The following is a 19,599-nucleotide window of genomic DNA, read 5'->3' as shown; positions in this document are numbered from 1 at the left end:
CAATGAGTTTTTCCATTGTAACTGGTTGTATGTTTAAGGTTGCTGTCCTGCTGAAAAGTGAACCTACAGAAGGCCTGTAACAGGCTTTCCTCCATGATTGCCCTGTATGTAGCTTTGTGTAACTCACTGTTATCCCTGACCAACTTACTTGTTCCTGCTGAAGAAAAGCCTCCAAAAGCACATTACTGCCATCATCACCATGTTTTACAGTGGGGAATGGTGTGTTTAGAGTTACATGTTTTTTGCATCCCTATTTGCTTAAATTTTTTACTACCATGCTGATTGCAAACTTGATTTCTAGCTCTGTCATTTATTTAATAGTATTGAGGTACAGGGGGCTAAAAAGGCACCCAAAAATTACTATTACTAATTTTTCTAAACAAATAAAATTTTGTCTGGATTTGACACACGCAGCTTAATATGAAACAATTGCTGATCTACATGAATCAAGATGCTGCAAAAGGAAACAAACAGTGAAGACTTTCAGTGTTATAATTTTATTTAATAATAAAGTTGCGAATAATGATTTGCACTTAGATTTTCTGAATATTTAGTAAATTGCTAAATCTAGAAATTTGAGGCAAGACATTCGTGTAGTATTATGAAACTATTTCGCCGGAACAATTTAACACCAGGTTTATCTGTTATTTCTCATTTTAATCAAATGGAGTCGAAATTTAAAAACTTCTGTCTTATGTAAAATGTGCTGCTGACCACACTGGCCAAACACGGCAAGCATGATGGAAACCATTTCTACAGAAGTTCAACTTGAGCATCCTGAGCCACTCAACTGTTGCCCTTAGCAATTCCCATAGCGACCGTGTACCACGTGACTTGTAACGTAAACAATTTGCCAGCGAAGTTAGCAGGAGGATACTGAGCCAAAAAGGCTTCCTTAAAATAACTTTTTATATATACATATATATATAGATTTGGGATTATCCAGCCGGCGGGATGTGAAGACCATGGCAACGATTAGTCGCGAATCTTCGAAAGTTTCTGCAAGCGGAGCATTCATTTGGACAAGATGAAAATCCGACTACAACTCAAAGGCGGAGAGCAGTTCCAGTCCGCTGAGCTGAAAAATGGGCGCAAGCGCTTCATTATCCTCGTGTGTAAGTTCACACATTCAGTGTGTTATTCTACTACTAAAGGCTTTCCTACGTCATTATGTAGCAAGTGCGGCTTAATTTTGTACAGTTTTCCTTTTTTCAGTGGGTCCCTGAATGCGTTTCTTTTTTTTTTTTTTTTGATCACGCAACGTCTGTGTCATGTTGCCAGGCACTCTAGGATGGACTTGTTTCAAATATCTTGTAGTTCTGGAGATTGACGTTACTTTTAAGAAAGTTTCAGGTTACGTTATCTTTAAGGGTCAGTAATGAAAGGAAAAAAGAAAACAAATCTACATACTAATAAAATTATTATCAAATTACTTTGTCATTCTTCACTTTTATTCAATAAGTTATATGAAAATGTAAAACCAAAATGAATTCTAAATGATAAACAAACAACGAACCTTTGAAAAAATATTACTTATAATACTCTACATTACATAGGTATAGAAGGGAGGAGAAAAGATAATTACAATATTGTAACTTCTGTCTCTGGTCCAAGGTGTTATAGCCTATAAGGTTTCTGTCCATCCATCCTGATCTACTTGAAAGAAATCCACAGTAAATTGAATTTTTGTGAACTTTGGTTTTCTTACCAATTATAAACTGTTGGAAAAAAAATAGACGTGGAAGCAAATTTGAGTCCGGAAAAGGTTTTACATTTAGATGAATTCTTGTAAGTATACTCAGATATTTATACTAAAATCAAAGTAAGTGTAAAATGATAACATATTTAACCGAGACAATTTTTTTAAGCTACTTCTGGTGTTTGTTAACGTTAATACAATAAATGAGATCTCCCGCTGTTAATTTCTCTTCTCGCTGCAGAACAAATTATCTTCAGTGAAAATAATAAGACCCAACTCTAAAGTCTGCCCAGAACACACAGTTCCTGCACATGTTCCAATTCCTGGAAAACCACCAGGGTGTGTATTCGGTGTTGCTTTGGAAAAGCTAAATGAGGACGGGCAGATGGTCAGTGGGATACCTCTTGTCTTAAGAGACATGGTGGAGTTCTTGGAAACGTTTGGTACGTAGAGCCCTTCTGAGTCTCTTAACTAAATATTCACCCCCTTTTTAAAAAAATAAAATAAAAAAATTACATTTAACTCAAGCATCATCCGTATGTGTTGTGACTGATTATGTTTTCCCTATTTTAGGACTGCAACACAGGGGTCTGTTTCGTTTGTGTGGGTCCTTAGTACGTGTGAGGCATCTGCAGGAACAGTTGGACCAGGGAAAGAAAGTGGAACTGGACCAATTGGGCGACGTCACCACAGTAGCTTCTCTACTCAAGCTCTTCCTGCGGGAATTGCCCACGCCTTTAGTTCCTGAACCGCATCGCAAACAGCTGGTTCTCAGCCTAAAGGGTACTTTAGAGGATGACAAATGACTTTTATACATTTTACTAAATTTTCACTATTTGTGTGTGTATGAGCATGTGTTTCTTATGCTTCAGATGTAAATCATTTATATTTCAGGTATTTGAATTGATCAGGAAGTCATCAGTGACTTCCTGTTGCGCCGAGCTGTAAAAACCACGTCATTCATGTGTCCAGATGTGTTTTCCGATGTTTAAATATGAGGAAATGGCTACAAGAAATGTGATACTTGTCTAAACATGCCAAGATTTACTGGATCCATGTGCTTTGGTCTGAAAAAAATAAATAAAAAAAATAAATAGGATCCAGTTTTATGAATTACCTGCAGTGATTTTGGAAGGAGGAATGGTCAGAGGTCTGTTTCTCCGTGCGTTCTAAGCTGGTCAAATCTTATTGGCCCTGGTTGCTATGGGAGATTCCACTTAAATAAAACTTAGTTAAATTAAAGCTTTATACTCATCTTTACCAGGGAAACTAATCAATTTTCAATGTTTCTGCATGTTTTTAGAGTGTACACATCAGCCAGAGCTGAACCAAAGACTGAGAGAAAATCTTTCCCTCCTGCCTGATTTCAGCCTCAATGTTCTCTCTTACCTCTTCCACTTCCTGTCGAAAGTGGCCTCTCAGAGTCAGTGCAACCACATGCCTATGGAAAATCTAGCTACCGTCTTCGGACCTTGTGTATTTCAGTAAGTTGCTTCCTTTTTCCCTAAAATTGTGATAGGAGACATGAATTCAGCATGAGTTAAGTTTTGACCAAATGGTGTAATTTATCTCAGCCTTCTTTTTGTTTGTTAATATTTCAAGTTCAAAGTACATTGTTTCAGCATCTAGACCTGTTACTTTGTTACTTGTTATAAATACATATAACCAGACCAGCAGTGCTGTCTGTGGTGGATGTTTCTGTCACACATATGTTTGTAATTCTGGTAGATTGCAGTGCAGAAAAAAAAAAAAAAAAGTTCCTCATGAAAGCAGCCTTCTGTGTATGTGGCATAGTTCAAACGCTTTGCTGCCGAGTGTTTGTCGTGTGAAGTCGAGTTCACCCCCCCTCATAGGAAATGGGTGTGATCTGTGGCTTGTAATGCAGAGCATGGCAGAGCAGAAAAACGACTTACAGATATCAACAAGGTCTTCAAGAGTTTGCTTGTTGCTTCTCCCTTCCTGTTTACTGAACTGTAAACAAGCCAAGTCTCTATGGAGCCTCATACAACTAGTGACTGCTGTGCTTTCGTGACAGTAGAAAGGACTCATTATAGTTTAGGCCGACTCGTCATTCTTTGATCTCTGTTGTATTAGTTGTTTTGTTAGTCATCGCATAAAGGCCAGGGTCTGAGAGGAAAATGTTCATCGTAGCCACTGGCGAGAATCGTCAGAGTTTGGGTAACTGGAAAAAAAAAAAAGTCTGGAAAAAACCGTGTGGGTTTGAAGGTTGTGAATTAAGCTGTTTATTTTTGCTTTCTGCGAAAAATGTGAACGGCTTTGGGAGACAAATATAGTGTTTTATTTATTCAATTCATTTCAATAATAATAAAAAAGGAGTTATGGCAGTTTATTGGACTGAGAAAATGTATTTTCTCTGGTCTAATTTAAGATTTCAATAGTCTAATCAGGGAAGGCAGGCTCTGTATGCCAACACTGGAACATATGTGCTTGGTGGCAGCTCCAGTGACACAGTCTGCGCCCCATAACTCCTCCATATTTGCCTCCCAAATGTCTTCATAGACAGCCACTTCCTCTCATATGTCTCTGTGATGTAACAAGTGATAGACTTCAAAATGATTTGTCTGCCGTGCAAACACATCTGTTCCTGCTTAGGTTTTCTGCGTTTTAACTCCCACCACCCTTTAGATCTTTTTAATTTTTTATTTTTGCATAAGGGGATTGAACTGATTTTAAATTAATAGCTTCTGTTTGATCAACAGAACAACGTGTTGGAAATAAATCTTAGCTGGTAGGCCAATTTGATATGAGTTGATGAATAGGGCTGAAATGATCAAATTAATTGTAATGATTCGATTATTGCAATAATTGTCAACTAGTTCAGTAACTGATTAATCGTTAATTTTAGTATTCAGACTCAGAAAAAGGCAAATTGTAGAAAAAAACCTCAGAGCAGTAATTAAGCCAAACTTAATATATATATATATATATATATATATATATATATATATATATATATATATATATATATATATATATATATATATATATATATATAGCTTCACAAATATGTAAAAATAAATAAATAAATAAAAATCTCAAATTAGCCACCTTGTGCTATCAAATTATTAATAAATTAATACAGTTTTTTTATTCAGTTCATTAATTATCAGAATAATTGATAGTTAAAATAAACGTTACTTGCAACCCCGTGCTTTCTGTTGCGCTTAATCTGTTCCTCTCAGTACAGTGCTGTTTGTGCCTCTGGCCACTAGATGGCAATCTTTACCACTATGTTTGTAACTTAAATAGCCATTTTGAATGTTGTAGCGTTGACAGTGACGTTGTGCTGTTGTTTCTCTCTCCCCTCTTCATGCAGTGTTTCAGCAGGGCCCAGCGTCATTGAGGAGCAGAGTGTGTCTAACGCCCTGCTGCTCCACCTTCTCAGACACCAACCAGATCTCCTTCCGGTCAAAGAAGAGAGCTCGATGACCCCATCCGCTACTTCTTCCTCACCTCCTCCTCCTGCTCTCTCTGCTCTTTCACATTTTGAGGTGTGGATCATTTTGAGCTCAAACACTATTATCTTGACAGGACTTTAGAAGCGTTATTTTAGCACAACTTAGAAAAAAATAAAAATAAACGTGCCAGTGGTTCTTAATTGATTCGAGGGAACAATGTAGCCTTTTTATTTGTGCGTGACTTAGGAGTGAAACTTTCTAAATTTCATTTTTGAACTAAAGCAAAGAAATGTCCTGTGAAGTCAGAATCTCAAGTGGGAAACTCTGAGGTTTCCCCACCAACCCTGACTTTAAAGTGGTCTCTATGCAGATGAAATTCAAAACTGCATGGAAATAGAGTTTTTAGCTTTAACATTGATTTAGTTACTAAATCCCACTGCTTTCTGATATTTGAGCAGGGACCGATGTCATTCCTAAATCCAAATACTGACTTCAGTGTTAAAAGAGTATTTTGTTCTTAACCACTAGAACTTGTCCTGTTGGTTCATTGTCATCCACTACAGTTTGTACCTGGAGAGCTCTGAACTTTCACGACTGAGCTTCTGATGAACAATTTCCAGATGAAAGAGTTTTTTTTTAGTTCATAAGCTTTATGTCATGGTTAAATGTTCTATTTTGGGTCCTGTACTACTAAAAACAACCCAACTACGACTAACGCTCCTTGGCACAGTTGGAGAACCAAGGATGTGCGAGATAAGGCATAACATTATGACCATCTGTGCATTGTGTCGGTCCTCCTCGTGTACCAGCTTGCCTTCTTCCCATATTGTGTCTTGATACGTTGTGCTTCACAGTGAAGTGACAGTTCTGCACTGAAGCTCGTCAGACTCGCTGTAATTGTAGTGCTTGACATCAAAACGTCAACATGCTGCCTCATGTAGCCTGTCTGCTAAGCATAAACATTTTTTTTTTTTTCATCTTTCAGTGGTCATAAAGGTATGCGTAATCATTACAATTATAGTGTCGGTCAACATGAAAGGAGAAACAGCGTCGCCTCAATAAGCTCCTTTGTAAGTTGGTATCAGCAACCTTCTTACCACTTCTGGTTTATAGAGATGTTTTACATATGAATGTCTATCAGTGTGTAACAGGCACATCATTATGAGTTGTAATCGAAAGCTGAATGGCCTCCTTTAAGAGTTACAATCACTTGATGATACTGATTTATGAAACTCTACGTGGCTTTGCTCCAGCTCGCTTAAATTCTCTTTTACAACAACCTACCACTGCCCATTCCTTACCATCTGACTACATTCTTCTTTTGCGTGTTCCACATGTTCAAAGGAAAAACATTCAGTGTTCTTGCTCCTTTATCATGGAATCTGCTCCAGTCTGAGCTCAACACGTCAGATCGGATTTCATTGGAATTATTTGGAGCACTTCTCAAAAACGATCAACATGTTTCTTTTGAACAATGTCACTGCTTCTAAACTGTTTTTGTAATTTTCTTAAAACTTGTGTGTGTGGCGTAAATTGTATTACTTTTGAGTAATGTGTTGCCGATTCGATTTCTGGAAAGAAAGAAAAGTTTTTATCTCATTGTGCAGAAACGGACAGTATGCTGTGTTTGCGGAAAACGAATCCGCCTGTTCCCGTAAGCAACATCTCGAACATTGCCACGAGTTTATTAATGTCAGTGTTACCTGTTTTGGCAGGTCCTACCCCGCAGCTGTGAGTGCGAGAACAGCTGCATGGAGACGTTGGAGGAGGAGATCGCTTCAATATCTGGGAGCTTTGCTTCTGAACTAACTCTGCAGATGCAATTAAAACTCAAAAGGTACTCTTCATCTCTCTATGGATGGATGGGTTGATTCTTGCTGTGACTTGGTCCAAAATGAATTAAAGAAAGTAGAGTTTCTTTCATTAATTTAAAACATAGATGATTTAATTAAATAAGAAAGAACTACTCTGCATTGATAATCACCTAAATGTTCCTAAAGTTTTAGTAAGACAAATAACATTTAAGAAAAATCTCTTGCATAACAAGCTTTAAGCAACTTGGTTTTCATCAATCTTAGAGTAGACTGATTTATTGTAGTTAGTAGGAACACAATATTATTAACTATTGTTTCCACACCCACAATTATATTAATACACCTCGTCAAAAAATTGTATCTAACAGCCATCTTTAGTCTATCGTACTTTCTTCTTGAAGGCTGTGAGGGTGTATTAGAGACATGAAGTTGATATTTAACATCTGTTCTCAGTGTTGCGTTTGTGCGTCAGGCATTCGGATGCTTTTTCATAACTGACATTTAAGCATATGTGTCCTCATTGTTTTGTAACGGAAGTAAAATGAAACCGTCTGGCTGACTGTTCCAAGTGAAAGGGCAATTTCAAGTGAGAAATGTAATAGTTTCGATGTTTGATACCCAACTAGCTGGAAGTTTGATTCAAATGTAGCCTCTGAACAGATGAGTCATCCGGTCTGTTGTTTGAGGCATTGGGACATGCAGCTGATTACGCCCTGAAAGTGTAATTTTCCCCGTCTGACACTCAAAGAATGACGATGTTGCAGGTCTGTGCATTCCAGCCAATCAGCAGACAGCTGTTTGTTGTTTCTTCACACCTCACGCTCATTTTATGTTTGTTTTTCCTTTTACATATAAAGCAGAACAAGCACAGTCAAATATATGTTAACTCAAATAACGTGTAGATTTTAAAATGCAACATTTCTCCAGGATTGGTTCCCACACTTGTAAATTATAAATTTGTCCTATACACAATGGACTCAAAGGGATATTCCACCTACATGTGTTTCAGTCTAAGCTGTGTAATCAGACATGTCTGCTGACAAAGAGTGGCCAGGTGCAGCAGAAGCAGAGTGTGAAAGAAGGCCAGTGTTATGCTTTGCCTTTGTTTTTGAGTCATCATGGGGCAAATATCAATCATTTTTCATCAACAGCTTCCTACGCTCATCTGCTTCTGCAGGAGAGAGATGCTGCTTCTTTCCAAATGTTTGGCTGGTTTCCTCGGCTCACCCAGGGCGTTAAATTGGATAGCTGGAGTAAATATTAGGAAGGAAATATCTCTGTTTTCCACATTTTTATTTCCCATGTAAAAAAAAAAAAAAAGAAGCTGTCCAGAATCAAGATCATACACCTACATTTCTTATTTTTTCTCTCTTTTTAAAAAAAATCAAATCAGTTGGAGGTCTGTAGTTATTTTATTCTGGTTTGTCAAAATCACGTGTTAGCTAAAAATCACTTTTTTGGCTCGCACAATTCTGGTTGGACAGCATAATAATATGTGAGGGTTACAGTATATCAAATATATTGGGGTCAATGGGACCAAAGCCAAGGGTAAATAATGTTTGGATTTATGAAAATCTCCTTTTCTATACCCATTGCAATAAAGAGGGTGGTGTAGTTAAAAAAATAATAATAATTTGAAACAACTCCTGATCAGATTTCATGAAATTTGCCTTGAAACTGAAACATATATTGCAAATCATAAGCTAAAATAAGAAAAATAGCTCAGTTTGGGTCAAAGGTGCGCCGAGGGTCATCCCGACACTTATGCTGGTTGCATGTAAACTTCTGACCGGTGCTGTAAATGTGGGTCACCTTGATGCTTCTGCTTATTCTGATTCTTATGCTGTTAGAATCAACAACATTTACATAATTCTCATTCACAGATTCTCCTCTGTATAATTGTGCGTTTCACTTAGGTTCTGTATTTACTAAGTGGTTTGTTGACGTCGTTCATTTCACTTATTCCCACCGTGGTCCTTACCGAGGTCAGTTCTAGAAATGTACCATATTTTGTGAGATGAGCTTAATTCCTTGTGGGTTCGGTCTTTGATGATGAAGGAGTTTCTCCTCAGTGGTAAATGTGCTCGGATGTGTGTGCTGTCCTCTGTTGGCCTTTCTGACCTACTTCTGTCCGTGCCTCTGTGCTGCGCCGGTTCTGCTAACTCTAAATATGATTGAGCAGTTTTGAACTCCGGCCCCTTTATCATCACAGGCGAGAGTGTGTGTGCAGGGAAGTAACTAAAGCGACTGGGTCAGTAGTTTTTGCCTCCGGAGCTTTTTTTTTTTTTTTTTTTTCCCTTTACTTTGCGACCATTAAGCCTTTGACGTCTCCGCACTCCTTTCTTTTCTCCAGAGCAGCAGGCCGCTTGCTTGCTTGTTGTCTTACATTTTAGGCTTCTGTGAGAAATGTTCTCGTCTTTGATCTGCTTCAGCGTCGGCGACGGCAACTGTGGATCGACGGTTCACGGCAAGTGAGTGAACAAGTGGATAAAACTATCCTGAGCACGCTGCTGGTATTTGTCTGCAAAGAAATCTGCTGTATGATAATAACTGACTAATATCTATGATGATTTAGTGAACATTTATCACTGCAAGTGTTATCGACACCCTCGGCTATTTGTTAATTCATTTTCATCACTATGTTTTGGGTGTGATTGGAGTTGTTTGAAGAGGGCCAGAATGGATTCTGTATTTCATCTAGTGCTGAGATGCAGAGCTTTAAGCGACGTTTTATCCTGTAGATTTAGATCAAAAATTGTTTTCTGATCTTTAAGGTTAAACTTTAATACATGCTTACTGTGTTTACATTCTCTTGTGAGCATGCCGTTTTCGGTTCTGCTCCCATAATTACAACCATAATTTTTGAATAAATTCTTTTGTGTCAGACCAGATTAAATCAGAGCTTGAAATGTGTAGCAGTAAGCAATGATACATTAAAATGAGCTATTCTGATTATTAATGTTCTTTAAACTGCAATTTTGTGTACGGAGACTTCATAATCCATTTTATTCATGGCTTTGGTTGTGTGTGGTTTGTGTTTCTGTTTTACTTATCGTTTTTGATTGTTGTTATTTTTATTTTGGATATTTAAAGTATGTCACAGTTCCAGTGTGAAGTTATCCTAAAATGCTATCATTATAAATATTATTACTTGAAAAATGTCTTAAAACAACAATATTATAATTTTTTTGTACAATTACTGTGGAAATTTATTATGCATAAAAGTGTTTTATCTGTGTATGTTTTCACCCCTTTACAGTGATACTCCTGCACATTGCTGACTTTTTCGGCCTTATCTGTTTCTTGTTAGATCTTGCATCTTTCTGTGGGAGTAGACACAGTAACCCCTTGTTGCCGATCTGCTAACAGACTGATTCCCTTTTGTCTTTCTCTCCCTGTTCGTTTGTTCTCACATTTCTGTCGTTTGAAGTTCTGACACACTGCTGCCAGCTTGTGAAAACCGCTCTGACGTCAACGCTGACATTCAGGCGCCGACTGCAAACCGGGAGGTTCTGCAGGAAGGCAGGATCCCAACGGAGGCGGGCAGCGCTCTCTCCAATCACGCTGACCTGCTGCCAGGGCGTCAGCCGCAGACCGCCCAGCCTCGGCGACCGCCGGCGAAACCGTCTGAAACGGCGCCCGCCGTGCGACGGTGAATTTGTTGTTTTTTTTTAACCCAGTGGTCACGTGAAGATTTTTGCTGAAATAAGTTTTCCCTACTAGTAACTCATTCACCTCATCTCACCAGGATTTTATTACAGGCACCACAGCCCAACACCGGATCAAAGCTGAAACAGGAGGAAGAAGACGGATTTGTTTGCTCTTCTTCGGTGTGCATCTGTTCCTTCTGCTATTCTCTGTCTAAACTCATTCAGCAATACATATTCTTTCACTCTTAAATATTACTCCTAGAATTTCTTTTTCTATTATTATTATTATTACTTTAGAAAAACTTCAGCAATATACATTCTGGAAGAGTTAAATGAAACTTTATTTGAAAATTAATTTTCACGTCCAAGACAAAATAAAAATGGATAAAAAATTTTTTGTTTGTTTGTTTGTTTGTTTGTTTGTTTGTTTGTTTCAGGTCGCCTGCAGCAGCACAAGACAGAATTGTCCTCATTCGGATCTCTGCTTGTCGAGCGAATCACAAAACAAAATGCAAATAAAGAGTCCGCTCCCAGACAGGTGAGATAAAACGCCACCAGTTCGGTTTGAGTATTTATGGTGATTGAATCACTTTTTAGTGAGTTGCTTTTTCTTTTTTTCTTTTCTTTCTTTTTTTTTTTTAGCAGTGAAAGTGTATCAGATGTATTTAGATGGATACTGGAGTTATTTTTCTTCCTCTCAGTTCAGAAGTAGGTTATCAGAGCAGAGCGCTGCTCATTGACATGGCTTTGACATGATTCCAGTCCAGCTAACACTGACCCGCTGCAGGGCCTCACGTGGAGCAGGCCGACTAACTGCATTAGATGGACTTAGTGTGGCTGGTCGCTGAGATTTTGTCTCTTGTTTGTCTCCACAGATCGCCTTGGTAAGCCATAGGAACCGACCGTCTCAGTTGCGCCTCACTCATTTGAGCCATAAACAGTCCATAGTTTAACAACCCGACTGCAGATCTAAACACATCCGTTTTCAGCCATGTTCATGAGCAGATCCATGCATTGCTTGCTATTAAACGTACCTGGACTGTAGCCTGAGGTAGAACCAGAGCCGGCGCACAATTTGTGAAGCCGGCTTTTGTTTTGTTGTTGTTGTTTTTTTGTTGTTTTTTTTTGCACTGGCACTCAGTCCGATTTGATTGGGTTTTTCAGCTTCAGTTCATTGTGCTTCCTTGTTATTATTTTCTAGCCTACTGTGCTGCATACAGTGCAAGACAGAAGATGAAGGGATGGTGTCCCAGTACAAGGTAAACTGGCTTTTCTACAGAATAGTGGCTGTGGTCTGGAAATCGGTTTATAGTTGCAGATTTGCATTGTTTCGCTTGAACATCCAACGGAAAAGATAGTGTTTTGGGGTTTTTTAAGAAAAAAAAACAAAATTCACTTCAAGAAATATGTGTTTTTCTTGAAGGTTTTTTTTTTTTTTGTAATGAATACCTTGATCATAAATACATAATGCTGTTAAAAGCAGTTGTTTCCTGTTTTAGGCCAGTTAGGATGACTGAAATTACCTTTGTTTGTTAAATCCAAAAATAATGGCAGACAGTTTTTTAGGTAGTTGTTTAACTTTTTTTCTGGCATACATTTTGTGTTTCAGATCAGGGTTCAAAACATTGTCGTCCTTTAAGCTAATTTTTAACTAATTTAGTCATGTTACTTCCCCCATTTGGTCCCTTTTGAAATCTAATAAATCTGTCAGAAGCTAATTTTTTTCTCCAGCTCTGTACATGCGTATGGCTTTGTTACTGATGGAGTTTTCTCTTCCTCCAGAAGAACAAAGGAGGAGGATGCTGTGGTCCCTCTGACACACATAGTGCCTGCAGAGGCGCAGACAGCCGCCATGACGTAAGTTCTCCTTCCTCGCAGCCCCTTTTATTTTTGTGCCACGAATTGTAAAAGAAGGACAGGTGATACCTGGAGTTATTTTCTGTGTCTGGGTGTTTGTGCATGGCCGCCCGTAGGTGTTTATCTTCTGTAATAATAGCCTCACTTGCTGCCCTCCCCTCACTTCCGTCCACCTCCTCTGGCTGACGCACAAGCCTGGTTTTATTTATTTATTTATTTTTTTATGAATGAACCGCTGAGGAGGATGAGTGAAGGGAACCTCCGCCTATAGCTGCTGCCGCTGCTGCTGATGTCAGATCAAATATGTGGTCCAACACGACTTTGTTTTACGATAACACTTGTTCGCTCAGTTTTTTTTTATTTTTTTATTTTTTCCTTCAACCTGCAATACAGAGTCAGAACGAACTGCATCCACACACACACACACACACACCGAACATACACGAACAGTTATTCTGACTCCCCGCATCGACTTCTTAACCCAGCCGGACTACGTTGCCGTGGAAACGGCTCGTCACATACAGTAGCTCTCTCCTCCCCTGCGCACGCACCCACACGACACGCAGCAACACGAGCGATATCCCCGCCGCCCCTTCATCCGTGCTCTATGAATAATCCATGTGGAGGCTGCTCGTCCGCAGAGGTGTCGGGAATGCCGGTCGGAAGGATTTAAGAAATTCTCAGAAGGCGCTCGCGGAGACACAAACACGTGGACGAGGGGAGGCAGGGAATGCTTGTCTGGATGCGGGTGCAGCTCGGGAACCCGACCCGCTCGCCTGGTGGGGAGACCGCTTTGAGTACAGCTGTGGAACTTTTGTGAAGCGGCAGGGGAAACGTCTTTGATTGGACTTCTTTTTACAAAGATCACGTACACAGAGCTGCTTTCTGCTCTCCCCCTCACCCCGTCTCACCGATCAGTTAACCTAATTTCGAAAGTCTGTTTCCGACCAAAGGACAGGATTTGTTTTCCAGGACTTCCAGAAAATTCCTGAAGCTCACGTGAAGAGCCAAAGACCGCCAGCTGCGCTCCTTTCCCCGACCTCGTCAGTCATTTTCCTGTCCGAACGATGTTCTGCTTCTGTTTTCAGACTCCTTCCCTCAAGCTCCAAGCCCTGGACTCTAGACCCTCGTCAGACTCATTAGAACCCCCGGCTCAGGATGACACGCCTGCGCGGCAGCAGCCTTTTCCCTCCGAAGGTCATCATTTGAACCAAACTCTGGCTCTGTCTCCGTCTCAGCATCAGCATCAGCATCAGCACACAGTTGACTCATCACAAGAAAGTAAGACGGAACCAGTGAAGTGATACTGATGCGGTGGAAGATTGCAAATGAATTGTTTGGACTTTCAGGGACAAATCCACTGTCACAGTGAGATTAATGTGAATCCCATAGAGAATAAAAACACTTTTTAAATATTTTATCGGCTAAAACTGTGCTTCCAGTTTTAACGGGTTTTTTTCTAGAGTCATTTGTCAATCAGACAGAGATCGGAATGTACAATTTACCCTGATCCGGTCTAATCTGTGATCAGGAAGTCAAATAGGGAAAAATCAGATTTTTTCAAATGCATTAAACGCATCAAAACTCTGTTTTTGGACTATGAGCTAATCAGAATGCATGTGCTTTTATTCTCTTAAAAAAAAAAAAATCAGAGGTCATTGACACATTTTGATACATAAATCAGAATAATTATGCAATGTTTTCATTTTATGTTGGATTTTAAGCTACTACCTTTTTCCTACAGTGTCTTAATTAAGTTCCTCATATTTTAATTATTAAAAAAAATCTGAATAGATCTAAATCAGACCTTAGAGAAAGTGGGTATCATCCAGTCGTGAAGATTAATCCAGTCACATTAATATTCATCTTTACTGCAAAGAGTCATATATTTTATTAAATCCAACTTTAATAGACCTACTTGAAATGAGAGTGATGCCTTCCACATATTTGCTGAAGACAGAAGAAATTTCAACAGTAAATACAATTGTGTGTTTTATTTATTTATTATTAATTTGCTCTATTTCCCTTTCCGGAACCAGTTCTTCGACCCACCAGACAATTTTTATTTTTTTTCCCCTGTTATAAGTCTCAGATGATATGCTGTCTTTGCTCCCTGTCTTCTAGCGCTCCACTCACCTCCGTCTCTGTCAGAGTCCGTCTCCGCTCTCTCCTCCGCCTCCAGTACTGAAGGACTTGTGAGAGAAGGCAGCTTGCTGAGCCCACCGCTCCCTTACTCCAGCCCGCTCTTATCTTGTTTTACCCCCGGCGATTGCCCTGTTCCCTCGCCGCGTTGCCCAAGCCTCAGCCACAGCCTGCGCTACAACCTCGACCCCGACACGGCTCCGTCGCCGCCCTGCTCGCAGCACATACGCATGTGAGACGAGTGAGACAGCTCGGGCAGATTTCCCATTGTTTTGTTGGTGTTTTCTTTTTGTGTGTGTGTGTGTGTGTGTGTGTATCGCAAGCAGCATGGGTTATTAACAGACTTTACCTCTCCAGGGCTCGCTGCAGCGTCCCTGCAGAGCAAGAAGACGGTTCTGTGTCCGTCTCGGCGCTCAACAGACACATTCACACGCTCAGGAAGAAGATCAGGCGATTTGAGGAGCATTTTGAACAAGAGAGGCACTACAAGGTACATAAGCATGAACTCAAACCAGCTGGACAGAATTAAGAATTGTAAATGCAGTTCATAGGGAACTGTTTTCCCAACAATTTGACATGGTGCCAAATCTTTATCTATGAAGAGCCTTTATTGTTTTTCTTAGATGAAGTTGATTATGTTGATTTATGTTAAGACTTTTTGTCTTTGGCTTGTCATATCAAGACATCAACCTTTCTTCTGTTCTTTAAGAAAAAAAAATTACATTTAGTGTAGGAGAGTCCAGTCCAAAAGTTACTGAATGTGAAATGAAGTGGCTTTATTTTTGTCCATATGCCAAAAAGCAGTACCATGGCCCTTTTACCATTCCAAAAACCCTCATATTTTGTTTCATGATTTGTTTAACCTAGACCCAGTTGATGTTAAAGCAGTTCAATTCCATATCTTGGACCTAAAACGTTTTAAAAGCAGGAGATTTATACGTTTGAGTCTGGAAGAAAGTTGAATTTTGAAAATAAAATGTGTCGAAAACCCTTTAAAGCGAGCAAATGACTCCCTCTGCTGGTAAACTGGAGAACTACAGTTTGTTCTACAAAGTATCTTTTACAAAGCAGGTTAGCAAAACAGAACAAAACAAAAGCGGCTCTGCTGTTAATGATCACATTTCTTTTAATGCTTTCAGCCAGCACATAATGACAAGACCTCTCATCCAGAAGTGGCCAAACTGATGAAGGAGCTCATCAGGAGCCGCAAGCAGCTGAAAGGTCAGTTATTAAACCTTACAGATGACCAGAGTGAGAGGAATATTTTTTTCACTTGAAAGCTGCTCTTTTGGGGTGGATGTGGTTGTTATTTATGCAGAAAGTCGCCTGGAAGCGATATTGGTTACTTTACTGCTAATGCTAATGCCGATATTTTCAGCTAGACCTATTTATAAAACAACTGTATGAAGATATCAACCTATCTGAAAGTCTGTAGAAAAATCTAAAGTTTTATGGAAAACTATGACTTCTAAAGTCCAAAGTGGTATTTTTAAATATTTTAGTTCAAACGCTTAAAATATACACATATTTTTTTACTTTAAACAAAATCTGTTCTTTTTTCTTGTTTCTTTTTCAGAAATAAAGCTGACACAGTCTGAAGGGTCAGGAGTTAAGGGACGTGGAGGTTTCAGTCCCTCGGGTGAAACCTGCAGGACCAGCGCAGCGCAGCGGGAGGCGGGGCCGACAGGAACCGAGCTTCAGCCAATCAACAATAACAGCAACGCCACGCAAAACGTGGAGGAAACGGTGAACCTGATAACCAACCAACTGAGGGAAAGGAGGAGTGAGCTGGGTTTGCCGGACAGCATCAAGGTCGGTGCTGTGGAAACGTTACCATCACTAACACAGTTATTTTACATTACGTTTAGAGTTCGAGTCGAACAAGATGCTAAAATAGATGCAAGCTTTTTATGCTTTGTCCTCTCTGTGCAGGACATGTCCAACTTCCAGTTGAGTACAGAGAAGACCTGCATGCAGAAGTGTCTGCTGTACTTTGAGGGTCTGCACGGACGCCCAGTACGACAAAACTTTTTGCTTCTTTGCTTTTTAATTTGTGTAGAATTTTAATTCATTTGTGACAAAGCAATGCTCTTTGTGCCACTTCAGATCACCCGGCAGCAACGGACTCTGATGAAACCGTTCTATGATCGGTACCGTCTGCTCAAGCAGCTGCTTTCTTCCGCTTCCACGGCAGCCATTACAACCATTGTGAGTCGCAGGGCAAGCAAAATATGTTTTTGTGTAAAGAACATCACTCGGATCGTAAATTCTCACTAAGACATTCAGGAAATTCTCTCAAACAAATCCAGCTGCCAGTAGTAGTGTCTCTGCGCCCTCTAGTGGTCATTATGAGAGCTACATAAACTGCAGCCTGTATGCACATAGCTAGATGTTGACAAACTGTTGAATAATGATGCAGCAGCTGCTGGTTTTAACAGATTAAAGGATAGGCATCTTCTTTACAGTAAAGTAGTGTTTTGTTTTGTTTATTTTTTATTTTTTTTCTCCAGGAGGAAGAGGAGGGTTCCGATGAAGAGAACTTTAAGCAGCAAAGCTCCAGAGAGGAGCCACTTTGGTTAAAAACGCCTATGTGCATGTCGCCAGAGGAGCCCCAGTTTACATCGTCTGTGGAAATGTCCGGAACGCCGGTGGTGTCTCCGCTGGACGAGGGGAAGACTTTCCACGCACAGATCATCACTATGGCAACACTACATGAAGCATCCAGGTACAGCTTCTCTGCATACCGGTGTGTGTGTGTGTGTGTGTGTGTGTACAACAAACCAGAGGCTTTCATAAGGTTTGCATAAGGTCAGTTGTCACATTTCCAGGTTAAGCGAAAATGAAATTGAAGAGCATGTTTAACACTTTGAATAGGTGTTTATTTGGGACCCACAGTCTAATATGAGATTTGATTCAAGTATTTCCCTAGTCCAAGTAAGTCTGGAAAAATAAAGTATAAGAATATTTGCCTCTTAGATGAATATTCATATTATTTACAAATATTTGCTGCAACCATTGTGTTTTTAGGATTCGTTTTATACAAAAGATGCAGCCAGTAGTGTTTTGTTTTGTACACCACTTTAACCTTTTAACATCATCGCTTTTTTTGAACCGCTGACTAAATAAACCTGAGATACCTCTGAAGGTTTCATGGTTGACACGATTCATGCATCTTTTTGGCTTACTAAAATGACAGAATATGCACGTTGACGCTCGTGTGTAACATGTCTTCCTTCGTGCAGGCAAGAATTACTAGATCACCTCCGGATGGTTCGATTGGAGAAGCGACGACTTCACCTAACCCTCCAAGAGTTCGAAGACCGTTTCTACGCACAGACCGGCAGGTAGCAGCAACACACACGAAAAACACACAGGTCCTCCTCATTTCTTGGCATTTCCGTTTTATTTAGTCTTTTAATAAACTTGGAACATTTGGTTGCTTTCTTTCTTTTTTTTTTTCTTTTTTTTTTTTTGCCTTGTGACAAAACAAAAGACATCCACAAAAAGAAGAAAAACCATCGCAATGGTACAACAGTGTAATGTACACCCATGTAACGTTAACCCAGCAGAGAGAGCTCAAGAAGGAGACAGAGATAGACGTTTGTTCTGAACTGTACACATCCTTTTGCGCTGTACATGTTAGTCCTCCAAAGTAAATACAGTTAGTTGATGAATACAATACACACACCGTACAAAGCTATTTGAGTAAGGCAACATAGGGACCATCAACCAGTCGTGGAAGCTGCTGCACTTTGTTTCGAAACTTCGAAAAACAAAAGAAAATAGAAAAAGAAAAGGTTTTTGCCGTTTTTTACATCGTCTCACCTGCGTGTCTCGCTAACAGGGTCTGTCAGAAGGAGGACCGTGGACCAATGGCGGAGGAGTACTGCCAGTACAAGAACCTCAAGGCGAAGCTCCGCCTACTGGAGGCTCTGCTCAGTAAACAAGACTCAACCAAAGCAAGTTGAGTTATTCACAGTGGGACTTTTTTGTTTTGTTTTTTTTTTATTTAGTTCAACACAACTCTTTTGTTTTTTTAATTACTTTGATGCTGATGGGTCTTGTTTCATTCCATGCTTGTAATGTAAATGCACTTTACATGAAGAAAACTGAATGACCAAAAATCGCTGACACTCTGAATGAACACTGGATCTGGATCTGTGTTTTTTTTGTTTTATTTTTATTTTTTTCATCCCCACCATTTAGGACACTTTTTCATAACCCTGTCGTAGCCATTTTAGCACAGTTGCCATGTCAACAATGCAGCAACCTTAGTTACATTCAACTAATTTGTGAAGACTTCATCTATATTACAGCACTTTACTACTCACTTCCTTCCTTTATACCAAAAAGGTTTTCCTTCATCGTAGTTGATGTGGGAACTGCATTATCAAAGTGCTGTCTTATGGAGAGAAAAAAGAAAAGAATGAAATGAGCTGAAATCAGCAAGACAATCCAGCAGTGTTTGTGCATGTCGTGTTTTTTTTTTCGTACTACATTGTGCTACGATATGCATTCATATTTTCATAGGTCATCTAAATTGTGATCATTCGATTTAGATGTTGATCTTGAAACATATGCAGTGAACGTAGGCGTCATAGTGCAAGTTGAGTTTGAAAATTTACTTCCCCCCCCGCCTATATGAAGTCGCCCCCTCCCCTCGAAATGTCCATGTTGACAAGGATATGAGCTTTTGAGATTGTGCACTTCTGGTTTATATAGTTTTCTATGTATTTATATCCATCTATATATAGATATCTATATATATATATATATATATGTGAGTGTATCAATAAAAATAAATATTTTTTCACATTTATTCTGCAAAAAACACATTTCATGGTTCTACTTTCTTTTTTCAGTGATGATGAAATATGGTGGAGGTGCTGACAGTTTCAACACTCGTGCTGCACAGAACTGCATCATGCTGTTTTTTTTGTCGTCTTTTTTTTTTTTTTTCAATTTAATAAATTGCTCACAGTTTGTCACCTAAAGACCTTGTGGATACACACGGAGAG

At 39.5% G+C, this 19,599-nt stretch overlaps 1 protein-coding gene across 2 annotated transcripts; it reads left to right on the top strand.

Annotated features, from left to right (window-relative positions):
* Positions 1-827: 827 nt before the first annotated feature.
* On the top strand, positions 828-19,207 carry LOC122842126 (protein FAM13B-like). Of its 2 annotated transcripts, XM_044135721.1 has the most exons (22): positions 828-1,115; positions 1,941-2,142; positions 2,273-2,482; positions 3,003-3,183; positions 5,037-5,211; positions 6,834-6,955; positions 10,363-10,584; positions 10,681-10,762; positions 11,020-11,120; positions 11,458-11,466; positions 11,784-11,841; positions 12,365-12,439; positions 13,528-13,720; positions 14,564-14,813; positions 14,939-15,071; positions 15,721-15,802; positions 16,158-16,393; positions 16,514-16,597; positions 16,688-16,789; positions 17,092-17,306; positions 17,824-17,925; positions 18,426-19,207. In XM_044135721.1, the coding sequence occupies exons 1-22, from the start codon at positions 1,086-1,088 to the stop codon at positions 18,547-18,549; spliced, it is 2,988 nt and encodes a 995-aa protein (XP_043991656.1). In that variant the 5' UTR covers positions 828-1,085; the 3' UTR covers positions 18,550-19,207. The 2 variants fall into 2 exon arrangements, with proteins under 2 accessions (XP_043991656.1, XP_043991657.1); XM_044135722.1 differs by lacking the exon at positions 11,458-11,466 and having other exon boundaries at positions 842-1,115.
* Positions 19,208-19,599: the final 392 nt, after the last annotated feature.

This window comes from Gambusia affinis, linkage group LG13, assembly GCF_019740435.1.
Source record: "Gambusia affinis linkage group LG13, SWU_Gaff_1.0, whole genome shotgun sequence".
Classification (NCBI taxonomy): Eukaryota; Metazoa; Chordata; class Actinopteri; order Cyprinodontiformes; family Poeciliidae; genus Gambusia; species Gambusia affinis.
This window is presented reverse-complemented; position numbering and strand designations above follow the sequence as displayed.

Bases quoted from the DNA above. Each gene is read 5' to 3' on its own strand.
- LOC122842126 (XM_044135721.1), top strand. From the start codon at position 1,086: ATGGGCGCAAGCGCTTCATTATCCTCGTGT. The intron at 5,212-6,833 runs GTGTGGATCATT...CTGTTTTGGCAG, and splicing joins CTGCTCTTTCACATTTTGAG to GTCCTACCCCGCAGCTGTGA. The intron at 16,394-16,513 runs GTCGGTGCTGTG...CTCTCTGTGCAG, and splicing joins GTTTGCCGGACAGCATCAAG to GACATGTCCAACTTCCAGTT.